Source organism: Pieris brassicae, chromosome 12 (genome assembly GCF_905147105.1).
Source record: "Pieris brassicae chromosome 12, ilPieBrab1.1, whole genome shotgun sequence".
NCBI classification, from domain to species: Eukaryota; Metazoa; Arthropoda; class Insecta; order Lepidoptera; family Pieridae; genus Pieris; species Pieris brassicae.
In genome coordinates this window covers 10425827-10453417 of record NC_059676.1, presented here as the reverse complement: position 1 = coordinate 10453417, position 27591 = coordinate 10425827, and the positions used below count along the sequence as shown (strand labels likewise).

The following is a 27591-nucleotide window of genomic DNA, read 5'->3' as shown; positions in this document are numbered from 1 at the left end:
TACTAACCAAGTACCTAATGTTCAATATTTCGCCAACCCTTCGCACGTCGATCCTTAACACAACCAATCAACGAATTATATCAATCTACATCAAATATATTCATTATCATGATATGATTAATCGTCAATATAGCTAAACGCATTCTTGTAGCATGTATAATAAAATCTCAAAATGACATCAATTTAATAACTGTTAATATTTCACGTTTGTATGCAGGTATGTACAAGGCACCGATTTATTACCCACAAACTAAATGAAGTTTTGGATTTGTATGAATTTTGAACACTCCCGTTCCGCATCTCTATACAATATTGCCTTGACGAATTTACGATTTAGATTCATTTTGTGACTCAATTGAATCTTTGAGACGTTTATTTCGTGGATCATTCGTTCTGGGATTGCGTGTAAAGTGAGTGTATATCGTAAGACTAGCGAGAAAGCCAACTGTCAAATAGACAAAAACGTTCTGCAATGTATTCCTTGTTATTATATTATATGAATAAGGCCATGTAAGTCTGAAGCTGTCTGAAAACTATCACCGATTCTACACTAATGTTGAGTAATAATTTTGTACGTAATCTTTAAATTCTACATGTGTATATTCAAAAATTCTAAGCTAGCTTTGCTAAAAAAACACTAGCATCGTCCTAATTGGCAAATATATTTTTCGACATAGGCAGGCACTTACACGCGTGTTTATAAATATCAATTCACTTCTGATCACTACTAATCTACTGTCTTTGTAAATATTGCAACTGAGAGGTGAGTCTGTCTGAGATCCGTTAGATAAGATGTCAGTGTATACTTTTCTATCTCTCAACGTACATATGCACGTTAATAGCCGTGGAGTTCCAAAAGTTGACCATTTGTGCAATATTGTTTCTCGTCTTTTACGACTTTTATTGGATTGGTGTAAAAGGCCGGGATAACACAAAGACAGTATTGGAGCGCTCAATTTTGCATACTTGTATATAGCAAATAATTTCGCACAATAATCCCTTTACATTGTCACTTTCATTTGTTACTAAGTAAACATAGCTTAGTACTTTCGGTACATTACAAATACTTGCCAATTGGGACATATGTGTAAAACTACGTATGTATATCAAATATATATTATAAGTATTGCTTTTATATGAGGTACAAGTTACCAACTATAATGTAGATTTACGTTGTACACAGCAGCCTAGCATATTTGTAAAATGTATTAGTCTCAAAAAAAAAAATTAAAAAGCAAAGACATTTGACCAAAATGGTTATTGCTTAGTACTAGTTTTTTATATTTTTATATTTCCATTTTTAAACAGATCAACTATACGCCAAGATGGTGTCAAATTTTGTATGTACTATACCGTGCCAAAGTAGTTAAAATAACTGAATTTGAACAATTGCAAAATAGATCAAATATTTAAAATTGTTTATTCCTAATGTATAACAATCCTATAGGCTACTTTAATTTTAAATATTTATATACTTATTTTATAAAGCGTTTTCAGCTGTTTTAGAATTTATTCTTATATATCGTATAAATATCGATTAATAAAGATATAATAGTTATTTAAACATTTAAGTCACTATGGCAAAGTCACTGGACGTCAGCTTGTCAAATTCATGCATCATGAAACAGTCAATTGTCAAAGATTTGACTTGTCTGCGACGGACTTCACTTCTCATCCGTATTGTCGTTGTTTAGTTATTTTGACAGTTACCTAATATTGCACCAATCTACTATACGTAAATATAAACAACCGTTTTATATGTATGTTCGTCTATCGTTTCGAGACTGTCAATAATGACAATTGACTATTTCAGGGGCGTAAGACAAAATCTCTTTGCGACAGTCGACACCAAAGGGATTTGAATGCAAACGGTCGCGTGATACGAGCTAATGCCATTCATACAAATTACTTTGTGGGTCACGCCTGTCGTAAAGGGATTTTGTGACAAGTTGTTGCATAACCACCAGAGTTTATGGAACAACTTGTCAAGTTTTTTCATAAGAGATCAGAGACAATTCTTGACGTCAAAATCTTCCATCGTAAAAATCATACGAGACGAAAAAATGTAGGTTATATTATCACTGTACATGTCGCGTAACACCAGTCAGGTGCCCGGACAGGTTAGGAAGACTCGTCAAACTATTGAAACTGGAATATGTTTCTGTAAATTTAAATGACGTTAATGCAAGGCAATTTCGAAACCTGAGTCTAGGCTAACCTACCTTAACAGTCTAATTCCTAATGTACTAAAGCCTCAATTAGTTAAACAGGTTTCAATTTATAACGGGACACTAATGTATAAGACTGATACGTTAATGATAGCACGACATGAGCCATAAATTCTATTTTTCTGACGTTACGATGCCAAAATACTCACTATAAACAGAATGGAAGATACAAAAAAATCACACCACAAACAACAATCGAGAATCTATATAGTGGGGTGGAAATCTCCCAGGCACTAGACGATATTCATAAATGATTGTTTGGCGTAAGCTCCGTGTTTACACTTTTGTCTAAGTTACAGTGTAGTATTGACGACTTGAAGCGAATATTCGCATATTCTGAAGAAACAACGACTAAATTCAGTAAAAAATGAAGTCGAAATGTATTTAAAGATATTCAATACGAGAAGATAGTCTTGAAAGATTAAAAAATCGCCTTTGTTACATTTTATACAAAATATTTACCTTTACCTCAACAAATACCAAGTATTTTAAGCACTTTTTTTATGAATCCAAAATCCTTATTTATCAGCTAGCATCTCAGCTTATGCTTTGTAGTCCGTAATTATATATGCGTTGTAAACTTTTTGGTACTGATTGCCATTACATTTGAGTAATTAAATTTGAAATTATGACAACATCTAAAAGATTTTTTTAGCAAAAGTATTTTACATTAAAACAGATTATACAAAGCCAAAACGTAATTTACAACACATAGTTAGCCCAGTATTAAATAGGCCGCACTGTGATTTTCCCCGCAGCATGTAATCGCAAAGCTGTTAATAAGCTAAGTGATAAATACTTCATTATTATATATATATATATATATATATCAAAAATGTATGTCACTATGATACCATACTTAGTTAAGTTAATCTATAAAGTGAATAATAAGTTAAATAGTATATGAATATTGCTGACACCTATGACAGTAACTCGCATTTCTTTTGCGGTTAAAAGTGATGGTTAAAGGTCAACCACAGTGAGGCCTAAGTTAAGTTTGAAAGTCAATGTAAATGTCTATTTTATGTGTTAGTATAAATCGCTAGTCTAGCTAGCGGCCAGCGCAGCGTCAACGCCTCCAAGATCTGTCTTCGTCGGCTTCATCCTCATCTTCTTCATCGAAACGGAAGTCCTCACTTTGCTCCTGGTTCTATGGAGGCAAGGACATTAGCTTTTTGCAAAGTACCTTTTGACTAATAAGACCATTACCGCCTTCAGAGCCACTGTACTTTTTTAAACATAGAGTTCAATTTTAAATGTACATACATTTATGATAATTTGTCTATAACAAAATTCATTAGACTTTATATTACCCTTTGTTAGACTTGATTAAATTTCAAAGTTACCTGCGTGTCCTTACTGTTCTCCTGCGCTGGCGCATCTCCATTTTGGGTCGCGCTTGGCGCTGCTCCAAGAGGCTTATTGTTGGCTACCCACGTTATCTGAATTACAAATATATTTTAATTAAAACTAACTAACCTACACACTTTTTAGGTCTTAGGGCTTAGGGGTGTTAGGGACTACAACCTTTTTAGGTCTGGGCCTCAGATTACTGTATCTGTTTCATGATATCATTTGTTAAACGAATAGGCAAGTAGGTGATCAGTAAGTCCATTGGTGCAAAGCGACTACGATCTACGACATCAGGGATGAGAGTCGAAGCCACTAGGCCAACACTGCTCCTATGTATTTATTATAGTAATTAAAAGACTATATATTATTAGTATTATTATTATAAATCAAGAAAAACACTTACACTGAGCGTACGATCATTGTAGTTCCTGCCACGCATCAGAGCCATTTCAGCTTGTGATCGAACTTTGTACTGCACCGTCAGTTCCGGGACAGACATATTCACCACTTTACCGACAATCTCTCCAAATTTCTGTACGATAAACATGTCTTTTAATTAGTATTGTCTTTCGTTAACATAGCTTTTACACAAGAAAACACTTTTTAAACGGATTGAAGCAATGTACTTTTATTAAATCTTATCATTATTTACATATATTTTTTTCATTTAAAAATGTCTTTTAATTATTTATGGGATAACTTTTTAATTATGGTTGGATGTACTACTAATACTACTCACGTAATCCAAATACAATATAAACATATATATAGAATCTTTTGACAAAAATAGACACATTTGTGTCACTCTTTGGACTGACTATTAACAGTAACACAAAACAAGAAAATATAAAGGAATTCAAATAAACAACAACAGCGAATAATAAATATAAGTAATTTAACAAACAGGGCGTGTTAACCTACCGCAAAATGCGTCTGCACAGCCTCCAATTCGTCCGGTTCAAAGCCGGATATCAGCAGAGTGCGAGGTCGGTGGTCGACAGACAAATCGCTGAACGTCTTCGGGGCCGGTGCAGCTGCATTACGCGTGTATCGCATCGCGGGATTGAAACGACCACCCCTGGAAAAAATAACTCTCAAATATTTGCCATACTTTAAATGTCAATATTCACTCTTTCTGTCAAATTGTGTTTACGCTGTGATGAAAAAGGACAGTATCGTGGCTAAAAGAGTAGTGTAAAGTTATTTTGGTGAATAAGATTTATTACAAATTAACGTATTCACAACGTTTTAACTAAAACACTAAATGACTGAAAATGTATGTATCAAAATCGTTTCTGTACTTTCAGAAGTGCTGGAACAATCAATACATAGCTGAAAAGCAGGTTAAACAAATCGTTCCTGTAAATATTAAAATACTAGTATATAGTATTATATCTAAATATACTTATAAATAGATTCGGTCTTACCGAAGTCTTCTCCTGATAATTCGATAGCTTGAAAACCATAAAAATAATATTTAATCGGAATAATACAATAATTTGAATTATTAAAATTAGCCAAGCAAACAGAAATAGACAATGTTACTCACCTAGAGTGGATTTTTCTAACGCCTGTGTGAGATGGAAACTGTATGGACATCTTGCGTCGCATGTCTACAATTTTCTTCGCCAATTCCGTGACGTCTTGCCCCTCCTTTAGAATAAAAATCATACTTGAAACAAGCTAATATAAACTATGGATTTAAATTAAGACAACATTAACTAATGCCTATACATGCGCGTGTATGTATATCGCAACCAACTAGATTAATACGCCTTTCAATAAACAGCCTAGCCTCTTAACTAAATAGCGCCGTTTAACTAGCGGCCTGAAAGTCATTCCGGCGGTTTATCAAACTGGCAACTGACACGGATCTATGACAAATATATATAAATAAATTTAGTTACACTTTCTGCCACTCTCAAACTCAAAACAAAACTGTCAATATGGCGTCGGCAAACCAGAACTTCGATAGTTTTTAACAAAGTTTAATGAAAAACAACCAGTACAACGGAAGAGACAATAATAATTTGAATTTAACGGTTACTGACTCAAGCAATTTAATTTTTAATGAAATATATTTTATGTCAAATATTACATCTTTTTTATTTCTACCACATGATCACTCTATCGTACGAATGGTCTAAGCATTAGTCAGCCAGTTTAATAAATGTTGTAATAAACGCTACGGCTGAATATATTTGAGGCCGCTAGTTAAACGGCGCCGTTTAGTTAAAAGGCCAGGCTGTTAATTGAACGGCTTATTGAGCTGCGACATATACACAAAAATATTAATTAAAATGTGTGAAAACTAATGAGTAGAAGATAATAAAAAAGGAGAATGAAAAAAAAATACCTTTATAGGTACTGTTACTAGAAGTTAACACACTAGAATAATTGTATTCATATTACACAATAGAAACATGTCTGATACCATCTTTGAGCTTTCTTATTTAGATAGATTAAAATAAAAAGATATAATATTGGAGTATATAGCTAATTAGGCCTCAATCGCGTGTGCTTAGTTGATGCTTTAGTTTTAGAAGATGCTTGTTAAATCAGGTATTTATACCAGGTTACCAGTTAATTAAAAAAACAGTACTGTATCTAATAAGATATGCTTTCGAAGCATTTCGCAAAATATACCTATAATGATGACGAGTTTAATTATATGAATAATAATCACCTGTTGTTTAGTAATGATATCCAGTTCAGCGTCCAAAATCTCTTTTTGGGCCTCTGCAGCCGTTTTTGGCTTCTTTCCCTGTAAAGCATAAAGCGTATAAAATTTCAATTGCATATATTATATAATATCATCTTTTTACACTTGTCTAATACATAATTTAGTCAGCGATTAAGCATGTTTATACACGTTAGCTCATATATCCTAAAACATACAGGACTTATAAATTATAACAATTTATACCAAAGTATAAATATTTACATTCATAAAATTATTACAGAATGGCAACCACGAGATAGAAAAAGAAAAAAGATGGTCCGACGATATTAAGAGAATAGGACGCACAACTTGGACAAGAAGAGCTGACATCAGAAAATAATGGAAGCAGCTGGAAGAGGCCCATGTGTCACAGGACACGCTGATCACATTTGATGTATTAGGTTAAGTTAGGTTACGTAACTAAAACAAATATTTATATTGCACTGGGTGTCAGCAAAAAAGGCTTAATCATAATTAGTTACATGTAAATAACACTTAGATTTGATTATTATTCGTTTATGAGAGATGAAATTATATACCCATTCGTAAATTATGAATATATGGAGTTATATATATAAATATAGAGAATTCTCATTCTTCTCCTTATGAAACTAACCTAGTATTTTTTTAAATATTATTAACTTATAATTTTGACTTTCAATAGGCCTAATTGATAAATGCTTTAACTTTCACTATAAGATCTCTTTGACTTTAAGTTGATTTCTTTTATACGAATGGTAAAAATATATAATATTGCTTTATTTTCATTTGTTGTGTTTTAAAAGGTATATTTTGTCGACCTGGGATGTGATTATTTGGCTCCATAAATTTAAGATAGATGTAATATTATGTATAAGGCATATATTGTTTCTCTCTGTTTGTTGTAATATTTTGTTTAGTTTTTTTTTGTATAAATTTATAATTTTATCTGGTTAGTTTAAAAGGAATTTAAATTTGTGGGGTATTGTAGTCCTTCAGGCACCAAGGTTGTTAGGCACCCCTAGTGTTTATTTGGTGTTATCAGTACTTTTAGATTACATACATATATTAGGCAATAATATATATATATTTTTAATTGTGTATAGCAAATAATGTGTGCCTGATCTTTAGTTTGTATGCCTGTTCTTACCGGTGTCCACGCAATTCCTTTACCGTAGAAACACCTATTAAAGCTCAAAACGTAAAACTCGGCTGTGGGACGGGACTACTGTTCTGTTTACAGCATGCTTTTGAGTATTCATAATAGTATTTTTTATATATTATAAATATTGAATAAAACTTGTCATTTGTTAATGATAACGAATTAAAATACAGTGTAAACTCCATGTAACGTCCCTAGATTTAACGACCAACTTCCTAAAGCGTCGTAATCAATTGGTTTTGGTTGATTTAGCTTGTCTTCAATACAATTATACACTCTACATAGCATTACACCCCCTCTAAATAACGACAACAACTGAGAAATAAAGTACTTTTTAAGTTGCTAATATTAGTAAAAACTGCGCAGCTGTGTGTATTTGGTCGTTTTATTAGACTAGCCCGCAATAATCTCGACAGTCCGCATCGTGCATAAGAACTTTCTAAGAAATTCGTTCTTTTAATTGCGATTGCTTGTACGTGTAGACTTTGTTTTGACCATGACTAATAAGTGGGAGTCATGGATTATCTATACATTTTTCCAATTAACAACAACTTCCTTCAGAGTCTTTATATAGAGGTTACACTGTGTTAACTATAGGCCAACTAGTATATTTTTTGTTTAACGTTAATTTCAACTTATTTACTTTTTTTTTTTTATTTCTAAATACTTGGTCAATATAATATATACATTTATAATTGGAACATATATGAATGAATGCATGAAGCTTTTTATCAAATGTTTTAAATAGCTTTTAACTATGTTTTATCTACTACAAATGTACAATTATTATATACATTACAACCGTTACCTAATCTAATATATACAGTTTACTATATAATGTTGGTGCACGAACGATATGGCAATACCAAGTGGTTTATTTATTTAAAAAAAAAAACTAAAATATATATTTTGTCTTAATAGAAATCACGTGTTCAATGCCGGGCACGTAGATTTAGGGTCTTAAGCTGGTTTCCTTATCGTATGGGAAAACTCCAACTACCAGGCTTTACTTCCGCACATAGCCACTAAACTGCTTATTACATACGAAAATATAGTTTTTTAAGAATAATTTTCTAGCCTCGAATAACCACCAAATTGAAATCCGTTAAAAAAGTTTAACACAGCGGATAAACAACAACAAAAAAAAAACAAACAAGACTTGCACATAACAAATACACGAACACAATGCAATCATGCAATAGTCAAACACCGATGTCACTGTAACTTTCATTAATAAATAGCCAACTGGATTGTTGAGTCCATTAATTAAGATGTTGGGCCTACTATGTACTATCTCGGATATAACAGATATCTTTGTATGTTCGCGAAACTAGTTAACAGTAGCGATCTTATATATATTCGTATATCTTTATAAATACATATTTACTTCTAAGAAAGTTGTATTGTCCGATATTATCGTATTGGATTATGACACTACCTGGTCAATATATTCTTGAAACCTTGTTGTATGTACAAAAAAATAAACGATTGGTAACTTTCACCAGTATATTACTCGAAACAGAACGAATCTAAGCGTACTACTAACCAGACTCCAGAAGATAAACCACTCCTTATATGGAAATTGTATTCGTATTTACAACAAACTCCCGAGTGAAATTATAGAATTATCACTGAATAAACTCAAAACTCTCGTCAAACATAAATTAATCAATAAAGCTTTTCTATGATATTCTTGGGATTGATTTGCTCCAGTTCAAACAATTTGTTATGATTTAAAACTTAGCGATTAAAAAGAGTGGCGACCTTGACTTGCGAACTGGTAGTTAATGTAAATTTAGAATCAATTTAAAATCTTTTATGTTGACGTTACCATAAAATTATTCTGAGTTTAGTAACTTGGCCTGACCTTGTGTGGTTCCTCCACTGGCCGATTGCGCGTCGACTTTAATAAAGAAGATGCCTATCTTCTTAAGTTCTATATCATAGTCTAGGCGCTCATATGTCACCTAACAAACCGAGATCCGATCCAAATATTTAACAGGCATTTTCCTGACTTGAGATAAGATTAAATACGGGCCTCAAGAGCTCTTTGAATGTGTAAGTTGATAGATATTTGTTATTTGCCCGTACAATTTAATGAAATATTTCCTGTTTCTTTGTTATATATTATATGTATATGTCAGTGAAGCTATGAACCCATGTTATTTTTATATACAATGAAGGATTATCGGGAAATGCCACATTTTTTTAAAATAATACACGGAAAATGATTAATGTGCTATTCGAAAATCGGTAAAAACCAAGATGTGAAAAGTGGGATAGCTCAGGCACAATGTGAAATAATGAGGGTAGTTGCACAAAGTGCGAATGAGGGTAGATGCACATAAACGTCCGCGCACGCAACATTCCGGTACCTGATTCAGTTGTAGCCGAGACATGGAGCGCGACACATTCTCCTCCTGTTTAATATTTTAACTTCAATTTCTAGTTATTATTATTTGACACGTTTAAAAAATCCAATAGTAATTTTGATAAAATAAATTTAGACTTTGTATATAAATATTCCGATTGGTGGTAATTGAATACTTAGAAAACTAACATTTCCTATAAAAATAATTCATACCTGCAAATGCTTGATCATGCCATTGTATGCGACAAGTTCTTTCCTCAATTTCTCTATGGCCCCTTGTGCAGCCTTTATCGTCTCCAAGAATTCTGTTTTCTGCTCTTCACTGACGTTACCTGAAAAATTACCGTTGCCTTATTTATCTTTTAAACATATGACCTCGAACCAATAATAGTGACAGTTAATTATTTACATAACGTATCACGTGAGGTAGCCTAACTGTGGGTTTTCCTGAAACTAGTTAATTTAGTGAATTCCAGTTTATACATTCAATAAATTTAATATGTGATATTCAGGGAGGCTTAAAGCTTTAAACATTGAAAACGAAAGTAAATATAGTTTAATGTAATATATGGAAGCAATTGATTTTAAAAATACTATACGATTCATAAATTCGGAAACTTTTGATGTAATAGCAATTGGACAGCATCAGTACTTCACTTACCACTCTCCAACTTGCTTATGGTAACTTTCTGCTGCGTCAGCTGCGTCTGAAGCAGCACCTGGGCACGTTTGTACCTCTCCATCACTTCCTTGTACTTGTCCACCGGTTTCTCATCTTTCTTCTCTGTTTCGCCGTTCGTCTCTTTCAACTGGAAATTTTATATATTAATAAATGTATGTGTGTGTAATGTATGAATTTTTTTTTTTGTTCATATTCATCTGTCTTCTGGAATCAACCAATCTAAGAACGAGAAGAACTAACTAAACTAACAATAAACTCTGGGCCTTTTCTTAAAATCGTCAATTTATCAATTCTATATACGTTTTAAATATTCAAAAATTTAAATTGTAACACAACTAAAACTTTTTTTAAAATAAATCCTTACAATACTAAATTCTTAAAAGCCGTTTACGGCCTAGAGGCTTGAGCGTGTGACTCATTCCTGAAGGTGCGATCGTAACTACCAATGGAGTTTATCTATGTGCGCATTTAACACTCTCTTGTACAGACCTATCAGTAAAACAAATGACGATCGCCCAAATCAAAAATCATAAACTAAAACTATATATTCCGAACAATACCTTTTCTTTCTGTTTATTCTGCTCACTGGCCTTAATGTTGTCTTTATTGATGTAGACTTTGTTGTGCGAGAGAGGATTGCTGTTCTGGTTTTTCTGTTGAGCGATTGGCGCTGCGTTCTCTTGTTTGTTCTGTGACAGAAATGCATGAGAATCAAAACCTCACGTTGGAAAATTAGCAAAAAAAAATGTCGAAACGGTTCCTTGCGGAATATTTAAAGGCGGCAAACAAAACCGATGCAGCCGGGGCGTATTTCGCGACGCGTAGCCCGCCATTCGCGAACTATTGAAATTAATGAAAAGTATCTTGTTTTTATTTTGGAAAAAATTGTGAGATAATTTTTTTTTTTTAAAGTCCATGGACACTATGGCAGGGTAGTAGAGTGTTATTAATAGTAATAATAATAAAAAATTCTCGAATTTTGTGAAATTTTCTAAAAAAAAAACATAATAAGACGTTCTACAGACATTAGCCTGACTAAGAACGTAAACTATGAAAGTCAAATGCAAATAATTTATATACAGGGTGTCCCAAAAGTCGACGTCAAGTCGAAATTTTCTCATAAGTCATGTATTTTTGAAGTTATGGATATTTTTTTGTTATTCCAGAAAATGCACACCATTTGACAGTTTTTTCATTCCTGTTGTTACAAATATTTACTTTTTGCCAAAAAAAATTCTCTTACGTCATCCCGAATAGTGTTTTATGTAACCTATGATCCTAAACTCTGTGCTAATCACTCCAACTTTCAGGAAAATGTCATTTTATACCGTACCAAGTATTCAAAATTAATTTTCGCACTACTTCAACTGATCGTCCTGAAAAAAAAATGTACTACTCCAGTTTGGCAAGTAGCTTTAAAAGTTAGCGCATTTAATAAGGATTCTACAGTGGTATAACACTGAGTCCATTATTTCGTAGATCGGCCATAAGATTTTTTTTTTTTTTTGTTAAACAAAGTCTGTTTTTAACAATCTCTTTGAAATTACAACAAATGTATATATAATTCTCGCGTCACAATGTTCGTTCCCATACTCCTCCTAAACGGCACGATCGTTTCTAATGAAATTTTTATATGCATAGTCTGAGAATCGGCCACTATCTTTCAAACCTATAAGTGATAAGGGGTGTCCCCAAAAACATATTTTTTTTAATTTTTTTATGATTCAGCATACAAAAATACATACAACCCTTAATTGTCCCCCTACTAGGATTAACCCCTATTTTTTATTATAGTAGATATTTTTATTGAAGTAAAAAAATGTTTCCTGTAAATAAACTGGAGAGCAAAAAAATCGACTCAATTCATACTTTCGCACTCAAAGTGCTCTAGGTTTAAAATTAAGACCTAAATCTCAATTTAGGTCATAAATTCATAAATTTTTAGGTCTAGCCTTAAAAATAAAAACAATGATGGCAGAGTTAACTTTTAGACAACGTCACAATAATCGAGGAATGGTCACTGTATGATTTCGTATTCGTTTACTCAGTTAGCATTGCGCGACCTTAGGGCGTACAATGGGTATAAAAGGTGACCTACCCCTGTCACCCTTATCAGTTGACCGTGAAACGTCAACAGGTACACATCTTCTCAATCTCCAAGGAAGACAATTTCCCGGAAATGGATACAACAGCAGAAGTAGCGGCTCAAGCAGTTACGCTTTTGCAACAGGGCTGGGTCAACGACAAGTGGCTCGTACTTTGCAGATAAGCCAGTCAGCTGTATCAAGAATATACCGACGGCACCAGGAGACTGGTGGCTTTCACCGACGAAGAGGTTCCGGTAGAAGTCGGTCCACTTCGGAGCGAGACGATCGCTTTATCGTCAGTACTTCGCTGAGAAATCGTTCTCTCACCGGGGTTCAAGTTCAACGGGAGCTTCGAGAAACACGTGGGGTTGCTGTAAGTTCTTGGACAGTGAGAAGAAGACTCAAGGCAGCAACCCTCACTTCAAAAATACCAGCAACGGGTCCCAAATTGACTGCAGCTCATTGAGCAGCCCGGCTACGTTTTGCAAGAGAACACGTCGATTGGACTGAGGACCAATGGCGCTCAGTTCTGGAGTTCAGGATGGAGTCGATTTTTTTGCTCTCCAGTGTAATATACATGGCAAAACGACGTTTGCCGGGTCATCTAGTAATTTATATAATTTTTTAACACAACCTTGAAAAAAATAATCCATTTAGAATTTTACTGATAATATTCTAATAAATATCAATTATTTATATAAAAGGAAGGCAGTGGTGTTGCTCTAATGGCTTCAGCGTGCGACTTTCATCCCTGAGGACATAGATTCGACCCGGCAGTACAATGCTCTATGTGCGTATTTAACATTCGTTCGAACGATGAAAGAAAACATTGTGAGGAAACCGGCTTGTCTTAGACCCAAAAAGTCGACGGCGTGCGTCAGGCACAGAAGGCTGATCACCTACTTGCCTATTAGACTGACAAATGACGATAAAACAGAAACAGGTCTAAAACTTTAAAAAAACATGTAGCGCCAGTTATATAACCTTACATTAGTAAAGAAGTTTAATTTAATATTCCAGTTAGCGGCAATCTCTAATAAGCTTAGATAACCCAAGTTAGATTTTTGTTAGAGTCGCAACCCCTAATTTTATGTTATAAGCTCATATTCTGAACGATTACAGCTAGTTCACACCCAGCTTCAAACAAAGTGTTACATTTAACATATATCTGAACATATCCATACAACACGATATATTTTTATTTACAAGGATATTATGTTAGTATAACAAATAAAATAAAAACTTACCTCTGGGTTGTGCCAAAACAGCTTGATGAATCTATTATTCAACACCGCTTCTGTACTTTTGTAGGCAACATTTGCTTCCGTTGGATTAGAGAACGTTACAAGGGCTGCTTCGGGATCGCCTTCGAAGCAAACCTGTTAAAATTAACATTTTAATCTTGATACGCTGTGGCTAAACAACGTACAGAAATCCTCGGAGCAGGGAGGTCGCTCCGTGAAGCCTGTGAAGTACCCAGGAGACTACTGTGCTTCTGTAAGGAGCTAGGCTGGCTAAGTTAGCCAGGAGATTACGCACGACAGACCTAGTGAGAGTCTAAGTATCTTTTAACATCATAGAAGGTTACAATTCGGCAAATTGAAATTGACTGATGTCTATATAAAATTATTAAAATCTATCAATAAGACATATATATTTGATTCTTCACAAATAATGACAATTTAATTATCAACTAATTAACTAATTATGATTAGTTTACACAAATTTCTTATCAACTAAATGAATAATAACTTCGACTTTAACCAAGTACTCCAGACAATTTGGGCAAATTCCTACGAATTATTGGTTAATTAAACCAATATTGATTGTTTCAATCAAAAACACTTTATTTATTAAAGTTCACCACATTATATACAATGCTATATTTACAGTATATGTTAGAAGCTATCCTTATAAATTATTTTTTTTAATATTATAGGGCGGCCAACGATCCTACGGCACGCCCAAAAGTGTCAGTCATCGCAGCCCATGGACACCCATTTATAGTGGGTAACGCGGCCTTTAAGGAAGGAGTACACTCGAATATTGCATATACAGGATGGCCAAAAAGTCGTGGATCAAACGCAAATAGGGATTAGCTGGGATCATCAGCTGCAAATTGTTCCACGGGAGGCTTTCAGCTCAACCCCTGCAGATTTATCATTTATTTTGCGTTTTTTTATAAGAAAAATTATTTTTTCTACTAATTCTTATTAAAATTCGAAAAAAATCTACACCTATATCTCTGTATATTGTTCATAATATTCACTAGATTGGTACTGACGTTAGATATGCTATTTACGTTTGTTTAAAAATATTAATTGGAAAATAATATTAATTTATACGATATATAAATGTCTCAAATCATAGCTTCTTGTTTACTTCGAACCACACTGTTAAAAAAAATCTACCGAAAAATGACCTTGTATTACAAGTGTTGGCACATTTAATAGGGATTCTGAAAAGGTATGACACATGGCCACGAGTGGCTCATACATCTTTCTTACTTACCTGAATATTCACGATCTTGCCAAACTTGCTGAAGTGGTTGTTCAGATGTGTTATATCGTTGAGTCCGTGAGGCACTTTCTTTACTTCTAAGGAGCAGTTGACACCCTTTCCCAGTAACGGTGGTCTGGTAGAGCCTAGTAAATAGATATTACAGTTAGATCTGGTAGTAACTGTTTTGTATTTAAAACTTTAACTTTTCTATTACTTTCAGTTTTGTAATATTACAAGTTATAATAATGTATAGTAGTTAAATAAATCACAAAATATTGTTACGAAGACGGGTCGACTGCAATGTTTCTAGATTTTTTCCACTACTTAGAGAACTCTTCAGCAGGCTGTAATATGATTTCTGACCGTTTCAGGAGAGGGTCAATCACATATTAGAAAATTGTAATTACCATAATGTTACCCTAGTTTTCAGGAAGCTGAAACCTTTTTTCAGTCGGTTTCAGAACATGTGTAGTCGAGTGGTGCAGTTTTCAGGAGACCCGTTTCAAGGCGTTTTCAGGCCTAGGTATAACCCTTTGATGAAGGAATATTCTAGACCAAACTTTCTAGGTGTGAGACAAGGAAAAAATGATACGACAGAGAGAGAGAGAAGATCAGAACTTTCTCGAAACTAGACTGAGCACTCTAGAACGTCGTACGACAAGGACGGAGCAACGTGCGAAAGAGACAAAGAGTGCGGACGTTCTAGAATTGTGCAATCGCTACTCAGTAGCAAGCCCGCCTAGAAAGTTCTCGATTATTGTTTAGAATTATTCCCAGGGACATATAAGCGAGCCAAAACGCGACTAGTCATCTATAGTTTGGAATGCGATAACAAGAGAGAAACACCGAAGCGATAAAGTGATTACAAGTGATAAAGTACTGTGTGAAGTGTGCATAAGTGAAGTAATAAGTGATTGTTTTTGTGTGCTATAAATGCATTTCTGCAATTAATTTGTGCCCATAAATTCCTCATTAATTTTTCAAGAAATAAACCCTTGAATAAATCTACGGCATTTTCTATCCGATCCCCTAGCTCGTAACAATAGATGGAGAATAAATTCAACTACTTTTTATTTTTATTCCTTGAACTCTGAGAAAAGTTTTTATGGTGAGAAAAGTTAAAAAATATAAAACTAGTACTTTGGTTTTTATTCCGGAAAAGCAAACAATCTCTCATGATAAAATGTGGACAATCAGATACTACGTAAATGTATTATATGAGGACATACACGAGAAAATGACAAGAGAACTTTAGAAGGTGCAGTGCTAACCAGATCCTCAGCAGTCACCCGCAATATCGAAGCACAGTTACAATTGCATGTGTCTGTTTATTACATACACTTTAGAATAGCTGCCCATAGAGAACCCTTCAGTCCTGGGTTCGCTTCCGAAAAAAACTTTATACCGCGATTTAAATCACATTAGAACACAAATTTAAAAATAAACACGTCTTAAATTCTACGCAATTCTAATTTGATTGTTTATTAAAATTTACAAAAAAAAAGTATTAAGCGTATTGACAAAAAAAAAAGATTTGACAATTCCTTACCAAGTCTATTATAGTCAAAGTTCTTCTTCATCGGCGGAGGATGTCTCGGCACGGGAGGTATCATCGCTCCAGTTGGCATTTCGTGACGTACTCTGGATAAAACGTATTTCAATTAACAACAATTTCAGTTTTATTTATTTTTTCTACTATTATTTTTCTTTTTTGGATGAGGCGCAAACTAACTGTTGTAATCTCTGTCTCAGAATGACCAGCGCTGTGGAACACGTCTACTTCACATAATACTGAGCCAGAGCCAGACACACACACACATACACGCTTAAAATGTACCTAATTCTAAAATAAAAAATGTTTTTTTTTGTTATTTATTTTTTATTATTATTATTTTGAAACTCAAGTTAAGCAACATAGACAAAAAATAAAAATATACTCCATTTAGGGTAGAATCGCGCTTTATAGCGCTGTATTTTTTTTTAAATACTATATTTGTCAGTTACCTAGGTATAGGCACGAGTTCCCTGGGCGTCATGTGATGGGCCGGCGGGGGGTGAGGCGCCGGGGGGAAAGCCGCGAAGCCACCTCCAACCCAGATGTCTGGAGTGGCCGGGTTGTACTCTGAAATTCATACATAGTTTGTCGTTGTTCCTATGGCGAAGGAGAACATTTTTACGTGTCTTATGTCCATATTATATATATCACAAGACACTCGTTTCGAGCGCGGTCAAATATGTCAAACCTTATACAGAATGGTTTGACAGCTGTTGACAGTTACGATTGATGTTCTAGAATACGGGACACAATGTTGCGTGTCAGGCACAAGGCTGATCACCTACGTATCCATAAAATACTGTATGTAATACTGAATTCTTAGTATATTTTAATAAAATTTTGATTGTCGTCACAAACACATATTTTTAAGAGTGTTAAGAGTCGTTTACAAGCCATAAACTTTTGTAATACAGTGAAAACCGTTTACGACTACATAGTTATAGTGACCAAAACCAAAGGTCCCGAATGAATTCTATGTATTAGGTACTTCATATCAACGTCAAGGGATGTTACAACTATCGCTTTTTACGACCAAATAAGAGTCGTCCTTTCGATGTCGTTATAAGAGATTTTGACTAATAACTTTAATGTAAAGAAATTATTAGAATGTCACATTTCAAATATAAATTTATTTTTGCCTAAGTAGTTCTAAATTGAAGAAAAAAAATAATTTCTTTCCAGTTCTTCTTAGCCGCTCTACGCCCTTGACTTGTGAACTGGTGGTAAATGTAAATTTAGAATCAATTTAAAATAATTTCTAATTAGAATTTACAGGAATTTGTAAAACAAATCCCATCCTTTGAGCACACTCGATTCCAGATGAAACACTAAATGCCACACCCTCAGATAAATGATCAATATCTTTACCTGGAACAGGTGGTGGCAAAGCCAGAACTCTGGTAAGAGCAGCGTCTTCCAGCACAACGGGATCTACACCGTGATCCCATTCGCAAAGATCGCCACGCATACAGTAGCCTTTCACTGAAATATCATTATAAAATCATTTTCTTGTATTATTAAAAAATAAATTCATCATAAACATCAATAGCATATAACAGACAGTATTATAATAAAAAAAATGTGTGCGTGTACACACGTAAGTAGTGAAACTTCTTTATGACCTTATTTTTCGAAAAATGATCTACTATATGCCACTTTACAGAAATTGGTTAAATAAAGTTTAATAAGATAAAGTCTAACAAAAGTCTAAAAGGCTTTTATTATTATAGACTTGAATACAAATCACACAATTATTTCATTTTACCTTATTACTACTAATATGATTACAGAATTTCATAAATTGTATTAGAATTATTACTATCATTGTTATCGTTATTATATACTTTTGTTATTAATGGCTTCGAATCAACCGTTATAGGAACAATAAAAAGATTGCGCGTAACGGAAAAATGTGACGCGTAACCGAAAAATGTGACGGTTATTTTTTTTACAAAAAAGTTTCACCACAATAATAAAGTTTATTTCATTTCATTTCAGCAGTTGTTACATTTCACTCCTACAAAATCTATTAATTATGATTGATCTTTTTATACAACTCAATTATGTATCTATATTGCCCCTAAAAAGAGATAAAAAAAATTGTATTGCCATTATTGATAACTGTGTAATTATTTGTGCTTTACAAGAGGCTAAATATACGATCAGAGTCGAGACTTAGCGCTGTGTTGGTCCAACCATTTTTAATTACCCACTTTAAAAATTACAACAAAATCTCCTGTATAAACTGACGGTATAGTAAAATATCGGAATCGAGAGGGTAGCTGGCAGAAATTGGATGACGATGGCAAAAAATAGAGTAGGGTGGGAAAAGTTGGAGGAGGCCTTCTCCCGGACAGGGGCCGCACCTTAGTAAAACTATAATTTTTCTTTTTATTTCAATCAAATGTATGTCAAAGATGTGGAATAAAGGCTTATAGTAAAATATATACTAAAAAAAATATTCTACTAAAACTACTTTAAACACAACCTTCGGTTTTTTATGAGATGCCTATTGTCTCAGCTGGCGCAAGACAGACCTTCCAGACCTTCAATCGGCGATCTATCAATACGTGATCGTGTAGTTTTGTCACGATATCCTGGACGTGCGTAAAAATTTACGTGCGACAATGATAAAATTCGTTTAAACAATTTCTGACGGTCGCCATCGAAGGAGGTTACCGTACATTGCGTTCTTTGATTTCGCTGCGCGATAGCCTTCCAATAGCAAGTATCGAAACACACACATATTGCACTTTTCATTTTTCCGAAATCCGCGAACACGCTCGCTTCCACACTCGGTCAAAACAAAACTACGCGTCTAATTTGGCTGAATTTTTTGCTGTTGCAGTACACAAAAATGTTTTAAGCGATGACAAATTGCTCTTGCTATAGTGGTGCTGCGGGCGGCGAGGCTAGGTACTTATCTGACCGCCCTCGTACAACGTTTAGATGCTGGCGAATCGATGTTACGATTGCAAAGGAATACTGAGTAAATCATTCGACAATATATTAAGCAAAATAAACACAAAATAGAACTTTTGTGTTTGTTTGTGCATTTTAATTTTGAAGATGACAACATGAAAAGTATTGTGTCGTTTGCATAATGCAATCCGTACTTCTTACTATAGAAATAAAAACCAGAAAAAATACATTTTTGCTTCAGATATTTCGTAGTTAGTTAGTATAGATTATATAGAGTACATATGTACATTTGTGTGAAACAACATATGTATGTTTATTTCCATGAAAATTAAATTTCTCTAAGGATGATAAATATTTAGATCCATTTTTTTTTCTCTGATGTTCACGTAAACATTAAGAAACAGATAATATATAGGACTTTTTAATACAAAATAAAAATTGTTGGTACGATATAATATCCCGGTCACGTTATTTACGTCAAAATGTTTACAATTACGTGTTAAAAGCACAAGTTCAGTTACATATATGAATAAATATTTATTAAATATTTTGACATACGGGATTCGTAGCTCACCTTAAGTCTCAACTCTAAATCGTATCCTATATCAAATACAATGCATATTTCGAGACACACCTAAACAATTAACTATTCGGTTAAAAACTGAGAAGCTGAATTAAAAAAAATGTGTGTGTGTGTGTCAGCTACGACGCACGATTGTAGTTTACTCCTTACGAACGATAATTATGATATATATCGAATATAAAAAAAAGGTAAATAAACGCATCTGCTAAAATGATAAGAGAAACAAACATATATCTGTAATTATTCGGATTATTTATATCACTTCAATAAAGCGCACTACATAAAGTATGTTACAAAACAATATAAATAATAATAATAACAATAATAATTGTGTTCAATTTATACAAATCCAATTTTAGAGAGAGAATGAGTTCAATCCTACAGATATATATGTTTGTCTCTTTCTACGTAACGCCTCAACTTTTCGTGTTACACTTGATTTTACTCCTCATAAAACTTCCGTACCGGGCCTTATAACTCAAATCGTTTCTTAAGGAGTAAACTCCAATAATAATAATAACAATAATAATTGTGTTCAATTTATACAAATACAATTTTAGAGAGAGAATGAGTTCAATCCTACAGATATATATGTTTGTCTCTTTCTGCGTAACGCATCAACTTTTCGTGTTACACTTGATTTTACTCCTCATAAAACTTCCGTACCGGGCCTTATAACTCAAACCGTTTCTTAAGGAGTAAACTTCAAAAAACTCTTACCGTCAAAGTCTCTACATCTCCGTTTGTAGGTGTCCGTGTGGTCTACTCTTGCGTCGTGTGGCGATAACGTCCTATCTCGGGATCGATTACGAGACCTGGTAAAATAAACATAAACTTATATCAAGCCATAGTACATAAATCATATAAACTTTTAATCAAGACACATGTATAAGTTGAGCCCAAAAGTTTATAGTTTTCTTTGAGTTTACTTAGTACAAAAAAATTATTTGATGTCGCCAACAGCTCTAGTTCATAGCTTGGAAGATCACAGAATCATATAATGCTATGTATGGCTGTTAAATTAAGTTTAATAACGTGAGTTAACCCAAATTAAACAAACGCGAACATACATAATTTATAACAACTTTATGGCGTCAAAAAGAGTTTGGAGAGTGGAGGGAAGAAAAGTGTCAACACGCCCAAGCCAATATGTATACGACTAACGATTTTGCTTTATTTCTTATTATATATTACTATTGTTTACTTTACCTTTACTTTTACGTTAATATGTATATAGGCACCGACATAAATAAATAGAATAAAATGCCATAACAAATTTAAAATGCAAAACGAGAAATATAAATATAGGTAATAATAAATAAATATAACATATTGTTACGAAGACGGGTAGACTGCAATGTTTCTAGATTTTTCCACTAGTTAGAGAACTTTTCAGCAGGCTGTAATATGATTTCTGACCGTTTCAGGAGAGGGTCAATCACATATTAGAAAATTGTAATTTCCATAATGTTACCCTAGTTTTCAGGAAGCTGAAACCTTTTTTCAGTCGGTTTCAGAACATGTGTAGTAGAGTGGTACAGTTTTCAGGAGACCCGTTTTCAGGCGTTTTCAGGCCTAGGTATACCCCTTTGATGAAGGAATAGTCTAGACCAAACTTTCTAGGTGTGAGACAAAGACGAAATGAAACGAGAGACAGAGAGAAGATACTAGAACGCCGTACGACAGGGACGGAGCAACGTGCGAAAGAGACAAAATTGCGGACGTTCTAGAATTGTGCAATCGCTACTCAGTAGCAAGCCCGCCTAGAAAGTTCTCGAATATTGTTTAGAATTATTCCCAGGGACATATAAGCGAGCCAAAACGCGACTAGTAACTTTAGTTTTGAATGCGATAACCAGAGAGAAACACCGAAGCGATAAAGTGCGAATAAAGTGAATACAAGTGATAAAGTACTGTGTGAAGTGTGCATAAGTGAAGTAATAAGTGATTGTTTTTGTGTGTGTAATTAGTGCATCTCTGCGATTAATTTGTGCCCATAAATTCCAAGAAATAAACCCTTGAATAAATCTACGGCATTTTCTATCCGATCCCCTAGCTCGTAACAATATCTTATATATTTATAATAAGATGTATACACCATAAACAGTCCTGTATTATTGAACTTACCTTTCTCGGTCTCTAGAGCGAGACAAGCGATCCCGGTGCTCTCGGTCGCGCGACACTCTGTCTCGCTCCAACTCACGCGCGGGACGCAGCCTATCCCTTTCTCTCTCGAGATCCCTATCACGAGTCACTGGAGATCTTGACCTACAACATTTAAAAAAACTTGGCGATTAAAAAGAGTGGCGGAGAATTTATCGCCAGTTCTTCTCTTCCGTTCTACGCCCTTTATTTGAGAACTTGCATTAAATTTAAAATTAGAAGCATTTAATGTATATATTTTTTTTTCGTTCATAAGTGTACATTGTGTACATTACCTATATGAATAAATGATTATTGACTTTGACTTTGACATAGTTAATTCCAAAAAAAATTTTTTTTTTCCTCTTCAATATTTGCGTGTCATAAATTACTTATATATAAATACTAATTATATTTAACTTATCACAGCAAGTTTACCAAAGCTATCTGTCTAGAAAGAAAATGTAGTTCTTTATTTTGGTATAGTCTGTAGTTGCACATACTACAAAATGGAAGTTGACACATGACAATTTGTCAAGCGATTATAGTCAATTATTTTGTAAAATGTTAATAAAGGATTTATTATTCGTTTTACTTTAAAAAAATGTTAACTATAATTTGTTTGTATCTTAATGTATTTAAATTGTCTTATATCTGTCAAATTAATTAATAAAATTATGTTTGTACCTAAAATATACATTATTGATATGTATTTGACATAATCCTGTTAGGACTAGGTGACTATATGTTATAATGTGATTAACATCGCATAATGCAAAGTTAATCATTTTTGACTTATATTTTTTTTAAATAAGTCAAAAATCGTATTGTCTTTTGTTAACATAGCTTTTACACATTAAGAAAACACTTTTTAAACGGATTAAAGTTATGTATTATAGGTTTTTAATAATAATACATAGCTATAATGCGTTTAAAAAGTGTTTTCTTAGGTCAAAAATGCAACAAAAATTCATTTAAATAAAATATCCCTTCTATATTTAAAGGACCGGCTTCATACCTGTCATGAACCACACTATTTTTAGATGTCCATTATATTATATGCATGCGTGAATATCTCAATCACCACTGAAGCGATTTTAATGGAAAACAAATATAAATCGCCGTGAAAAAAATGTCATGTCGGCATATCTCAGACCCAACAATTAACATGCATCGTGCCGATCTCCTACTTGTATATAAAAATAATCAAACCCCACTGGTTTATGATTTATTGTTACAATAATAGCAGCAGTATTGGCCTAGTGGCTTCAGCCTACCACTCTCATCCCTGACGTCGAAGGTTCGATCTCCAGCTGTGCACCAATAGACTTTCCTTCTATGTGCGCATTTAACATTCGCTCGAACGGTGAAGGTAAGCATCGTGAGGAAGCTGATCACCTACTTGCCTATTAAATTAACATGATCATGAAACAGTTATAGAAGTCTGAGGCCAAGATAAGTCCTTGTAGCGCCACGGATTTTTATCTTATTTTGTTACAATAATAGGCCTATAATCTTACCTAGACCGGCTAGGCTGTCTATCCAATAATGCAGTTGGTGGACTTCTGTTCCTATACCGACCTCTGGGTGATGGAGATCGTGAGGGTCTCCTAAAATGCACTTAATGTTAATAAGCCGTCAAACTTAGATGCAAACACTGGACATTAACTTAAGCGATTACAGTTTGCTATTTAGACGATTGATAACCGACAAAAATGATGGAAGCCTAGATCAGAGTCATAGCCATGAAATTACTATTAAGCGGGTTTTGTTATTTGTTTATTGATTTAAAGGTATTGTTCTGACAATACAATACCTTTATTATTAATAGAAATTTAATATTTACAACAGACTATCCAAAATAATTTTAAGCTCAAAATAATGTTAAAAAAGAATATTATTAAGATAAATATGTCCGGCACTAAGTGATACTGTCACCCAACTGCAACTGTCATCAATGTCTGTGACTGTCAATGACATTTAACATGTGACAGCACGGTCGGAAACGTCAAAAACGGTAAATGTAATTTTAACAGTATGGTAACTGACATTGACTTTTTTATATCTATTTCAATAAATTATTACGTCAAATTATGATCTATGAATCTGATCTTAGATGAGATTAGTTAGTACTGTTAGGCGAAAAGCGATGTATGTTAGTATTGTTAGTTACCTCTTATCATACCGTCTATCCGGATGTCCATCGTCACGTGGGTGTCGTCTCGCTCGGGAACGTCTCTCCCATGACCGGGAACGGCGGCGGCGACGGTCATCTTTATCACGTACCTAAAAATGGGAGAGGCCATGTAAATAAAAATAGGCTTAAACATATTAACTGCGGCCATGCTTCTTATTCGGGCTTTGAACATTTGACAGCAGTTAAGATTTAGACTCTTAGCAATGTGGAAAGACACAGAAAGAGACAAAAATTCAAAGAAAAGAAGATATATATAATATCTTTAATATATAGCTAAAGTTATAATAATGTGTTTTCTTACCAAGTCACCCCTCCTATCTCTTCTCCTTGGAGGTTCCACTGGTTCTTCTAGGAGTTCAGTAGGTAATACCTGTGATTGATATTCCAATATTTCAATATAAATATTTGTATTACATAAAAAATATGAATTAATATTATTAATCTATACTATATGTTGTATTTGTATGTTTGTTTGGCTGAACGCGCTTATTTCAGGTATTACAGGCTCAAAATGATAAATTATTTTGTGCTTGATTAAGAGACACTGATTCAATTAAGATTGGTCATTGGAGTCTCACTAACACGAGTTTACACGTAACATGACGCGTAATATTACGTTCTAACCTTGACTAGAGTATGCTCATGTTGCGGAGGTCGCCTGGGCACCACCACTCGGTGTCGAGGAGGCTCCTTCACTTCTGTAGCAGGGGGGGAATGGTTCCGTTGCTTGTCTTCAGCCTCCGTGGGCATCGGAGCCACTATAAAAGACACATTCTTTTTAGTAGTGAAACTACCTATTACATAATATACCTACCTAACGAAATATTGTTTGCTTATGGTATACAGTAGTCATTGCCAGTGAGAAAAATTTGTCTTTATAATCAAAGATGTTTTACTTAAATATGATAATGACATTTAATTCATCTTTAGGTGAATTGAATATATTATTCTATATAGTCTCATATTGTTGCCAATAGTGGCCACAACATTTTTTACACTTTATTGTTTTCTTTATTGACGAGTGCCCATGCTTTATTTGGTTATTAGCCATCTGTGCCTGACACATAGAAATGTCTCAAGTAACAGAAATAAAATACAATCTACTAATATCTTACAAACATAAATTATAAACATTTTACATCAAATCTTGTACTCATCACTGACCATGATTCTCAGGTTGTGGCTCCTCAGCTGGTACCTCAGGTTCTATTGCCATTTCATCTTTCTTCTCCTCAACAGGCTTTAGGTACTCCTGGCTATCCAATGCCTTAAACAGCATCTCTACAAACGGTTTGGTCTCTGTAAAAAATTATACAAGCTTCATAAAATAATTACCAAAAATAGCAAGTTGATTGTTGAAGATTGTCTATGCATACAATTTAATTAAGTAATTTTAGTATTAATAATAATATTTATGTTTTTACTGCAAATTATTTAATGTATTACCCTGTTGCAAGAACACATCAAGCTGATCGAGCATTCCATCACGAAGCTCATCCAATGGCTTGTCCTTCTTTACAAGGGCATAGACATATTTGGCTAATGCTGCCGGATCAGCATCACATCTGAAATAGTAAAATATTAATATTTTACAGTTTATTTTCTAAAATTAGAATTTGAAACTTAAGGTAAGGTTAGATGATGATGATATGAAATCTCTCTAAAATAAATATTTTTATATTATATTATAGTATAACATGTTATAATAAAAATAATTACTATGTAATATACCAGTTTTTATCATGAATGGTTGACTAATATAACCAATGATATCTAAAATTAGATAATGTGTGTGGTAACAGCAGTGATACTAAAATAAACTGACATTAACAATTCACTGCATGAGTAAAAACTTATTTATAAATCTATACTTTACATACTGTAAAAATGTTTGATAAATGTTTCTTAAAATGTGATATTTAAGTCCAAAGTATTCCATTATCTATTAACTGTTTAAAAGTCAACCGTGAAGCTTAGAATGGAGATCCATATAAACTATATATGTGATTTGTTAACATAGCTTTTACATATTCAAAGAAAACACTTTTTTTATCAGATTGAAGCTATGTATTATTACCTTTTATTATACCTAAATAACAACTAGGGCAAAGAGTAATTATTTCTCAGAGCAATGAAAGGTTGTGATTGTTATGAAATTTAAATATTGCATGAAAAAATGTTCTTTAAATTTACATTTTAAACAATCACATTTAAATATAAATTGCAAAATCTGTATTTTTATGTAATTGTTTAAACCCATGCCTTACTGAAAGTTATAACTATACTAAGACACGAACTATAACTGAGAAAATGAGAATAATCAAATTAGAATGATATACATTATTATAGAATGTAATTGATATTTTTTAAATTAAAATTGATTTTTTTTATTTGATTACAAAATTAAGTGATTATTTAATAAGCACCAAATGTTATTGCCTAAAAGTAAATCATCACATTATTATTAAATAACACTGCAATTATAGTCCACAATTATAAATCGTTTATTGTATATTTATTTCCCATGTAATATTATAGAAAACTAAAGTTCTTTAGGAATAAAAATAATTAATCGAATTGTACCTGATAACAGCTTTTAGGTTATGTCCTAATTAAAATTGCAGACTAGAGAGAGAACTTGTACTATAGTTTATTTTGTATTTTTAAGTTATCTATATGAATAATAAGAAAACCCGAAACTTTCCGTATAAAATGGATTTGAGAAATTGAAACGTCAAGTTAAGTGCATAATTAGAGTTTCGACATTGCGAAATGGTCTCAGGGTGTATAGTACTTACATATAAATCTTATCTTAAAACACACTTCGAGTATTTTAAAAACTTTAAATTAATTTAGATATACATAAATTTAAAATTAGCTTCTATCATTTCAATTTCTAGGGATCTTCCTTAATAATACTCACAGGGGTTCCAATATGGAGGTCAACCATGTTTTGAACGCATCTGGATTTTCTATAATCATTTTTAGCACTAAATTCGATGTTTATACTCAAATATCCATGTAAAATATCACTATTAGATAAATCACTGTAAAAAATACTATAAAGTTTATTTCTCAAATATAATTGATGACACGACTTTCACGT

General features: G+C 33.3%; 1 protein-coding gene across 4 annotated transcripts; it reads right to left on the bottom strand.

The window, feature by feature from the left end:
- Positions 1-27591, bottom strand: LOC123717152 (RNA-binding protein 26). Of its 4 annotated transcripts, none has more exons than XM_045673001.1 (24): positions 27409-27591; positions 25932-26050; positions 25650-25784; positions 25110-25243; positions 24787-24855; positions 24462-24574; positions 23809-23898; positions 22274-22414; positions 20867-20961; positions 18010-18123; positions 17091-17208; positions 16636-16727; positions 15096-15229; positions 13832-13963; positions 11058-11186; positions 10477-10624; positions 10029-10147; positions 9820-9864; positions 6268-6345; positions 5131-5234; positions 4503-4659; positions 3985-4113; positions 3575-3670; positions 1-3378 (listed from the first exon to the last, which is right to left on the bottom strand). In XM_045673001.1, exons 1-24 carry the CDS (start codon positions 27465-27467, stop codon positions 3298-3300), a joined length of 2631 nt encoding a protein of 876 aa, XP_045528957.1. In that variant the 5' UTR covers positions 27468-27591; the 3' UTR covers positions 1-3297. The 4 variants fall into 4 exon arrangements, with proteins under 4 accessions (XP_045528957.1, XP_045528958.1, XP_045528960.1 ...); XM_045673002.1 differs by having other exon boundaries at positions 24474-24574; XM_045673004.1 differs by lacking the exon at positions 9820-9864.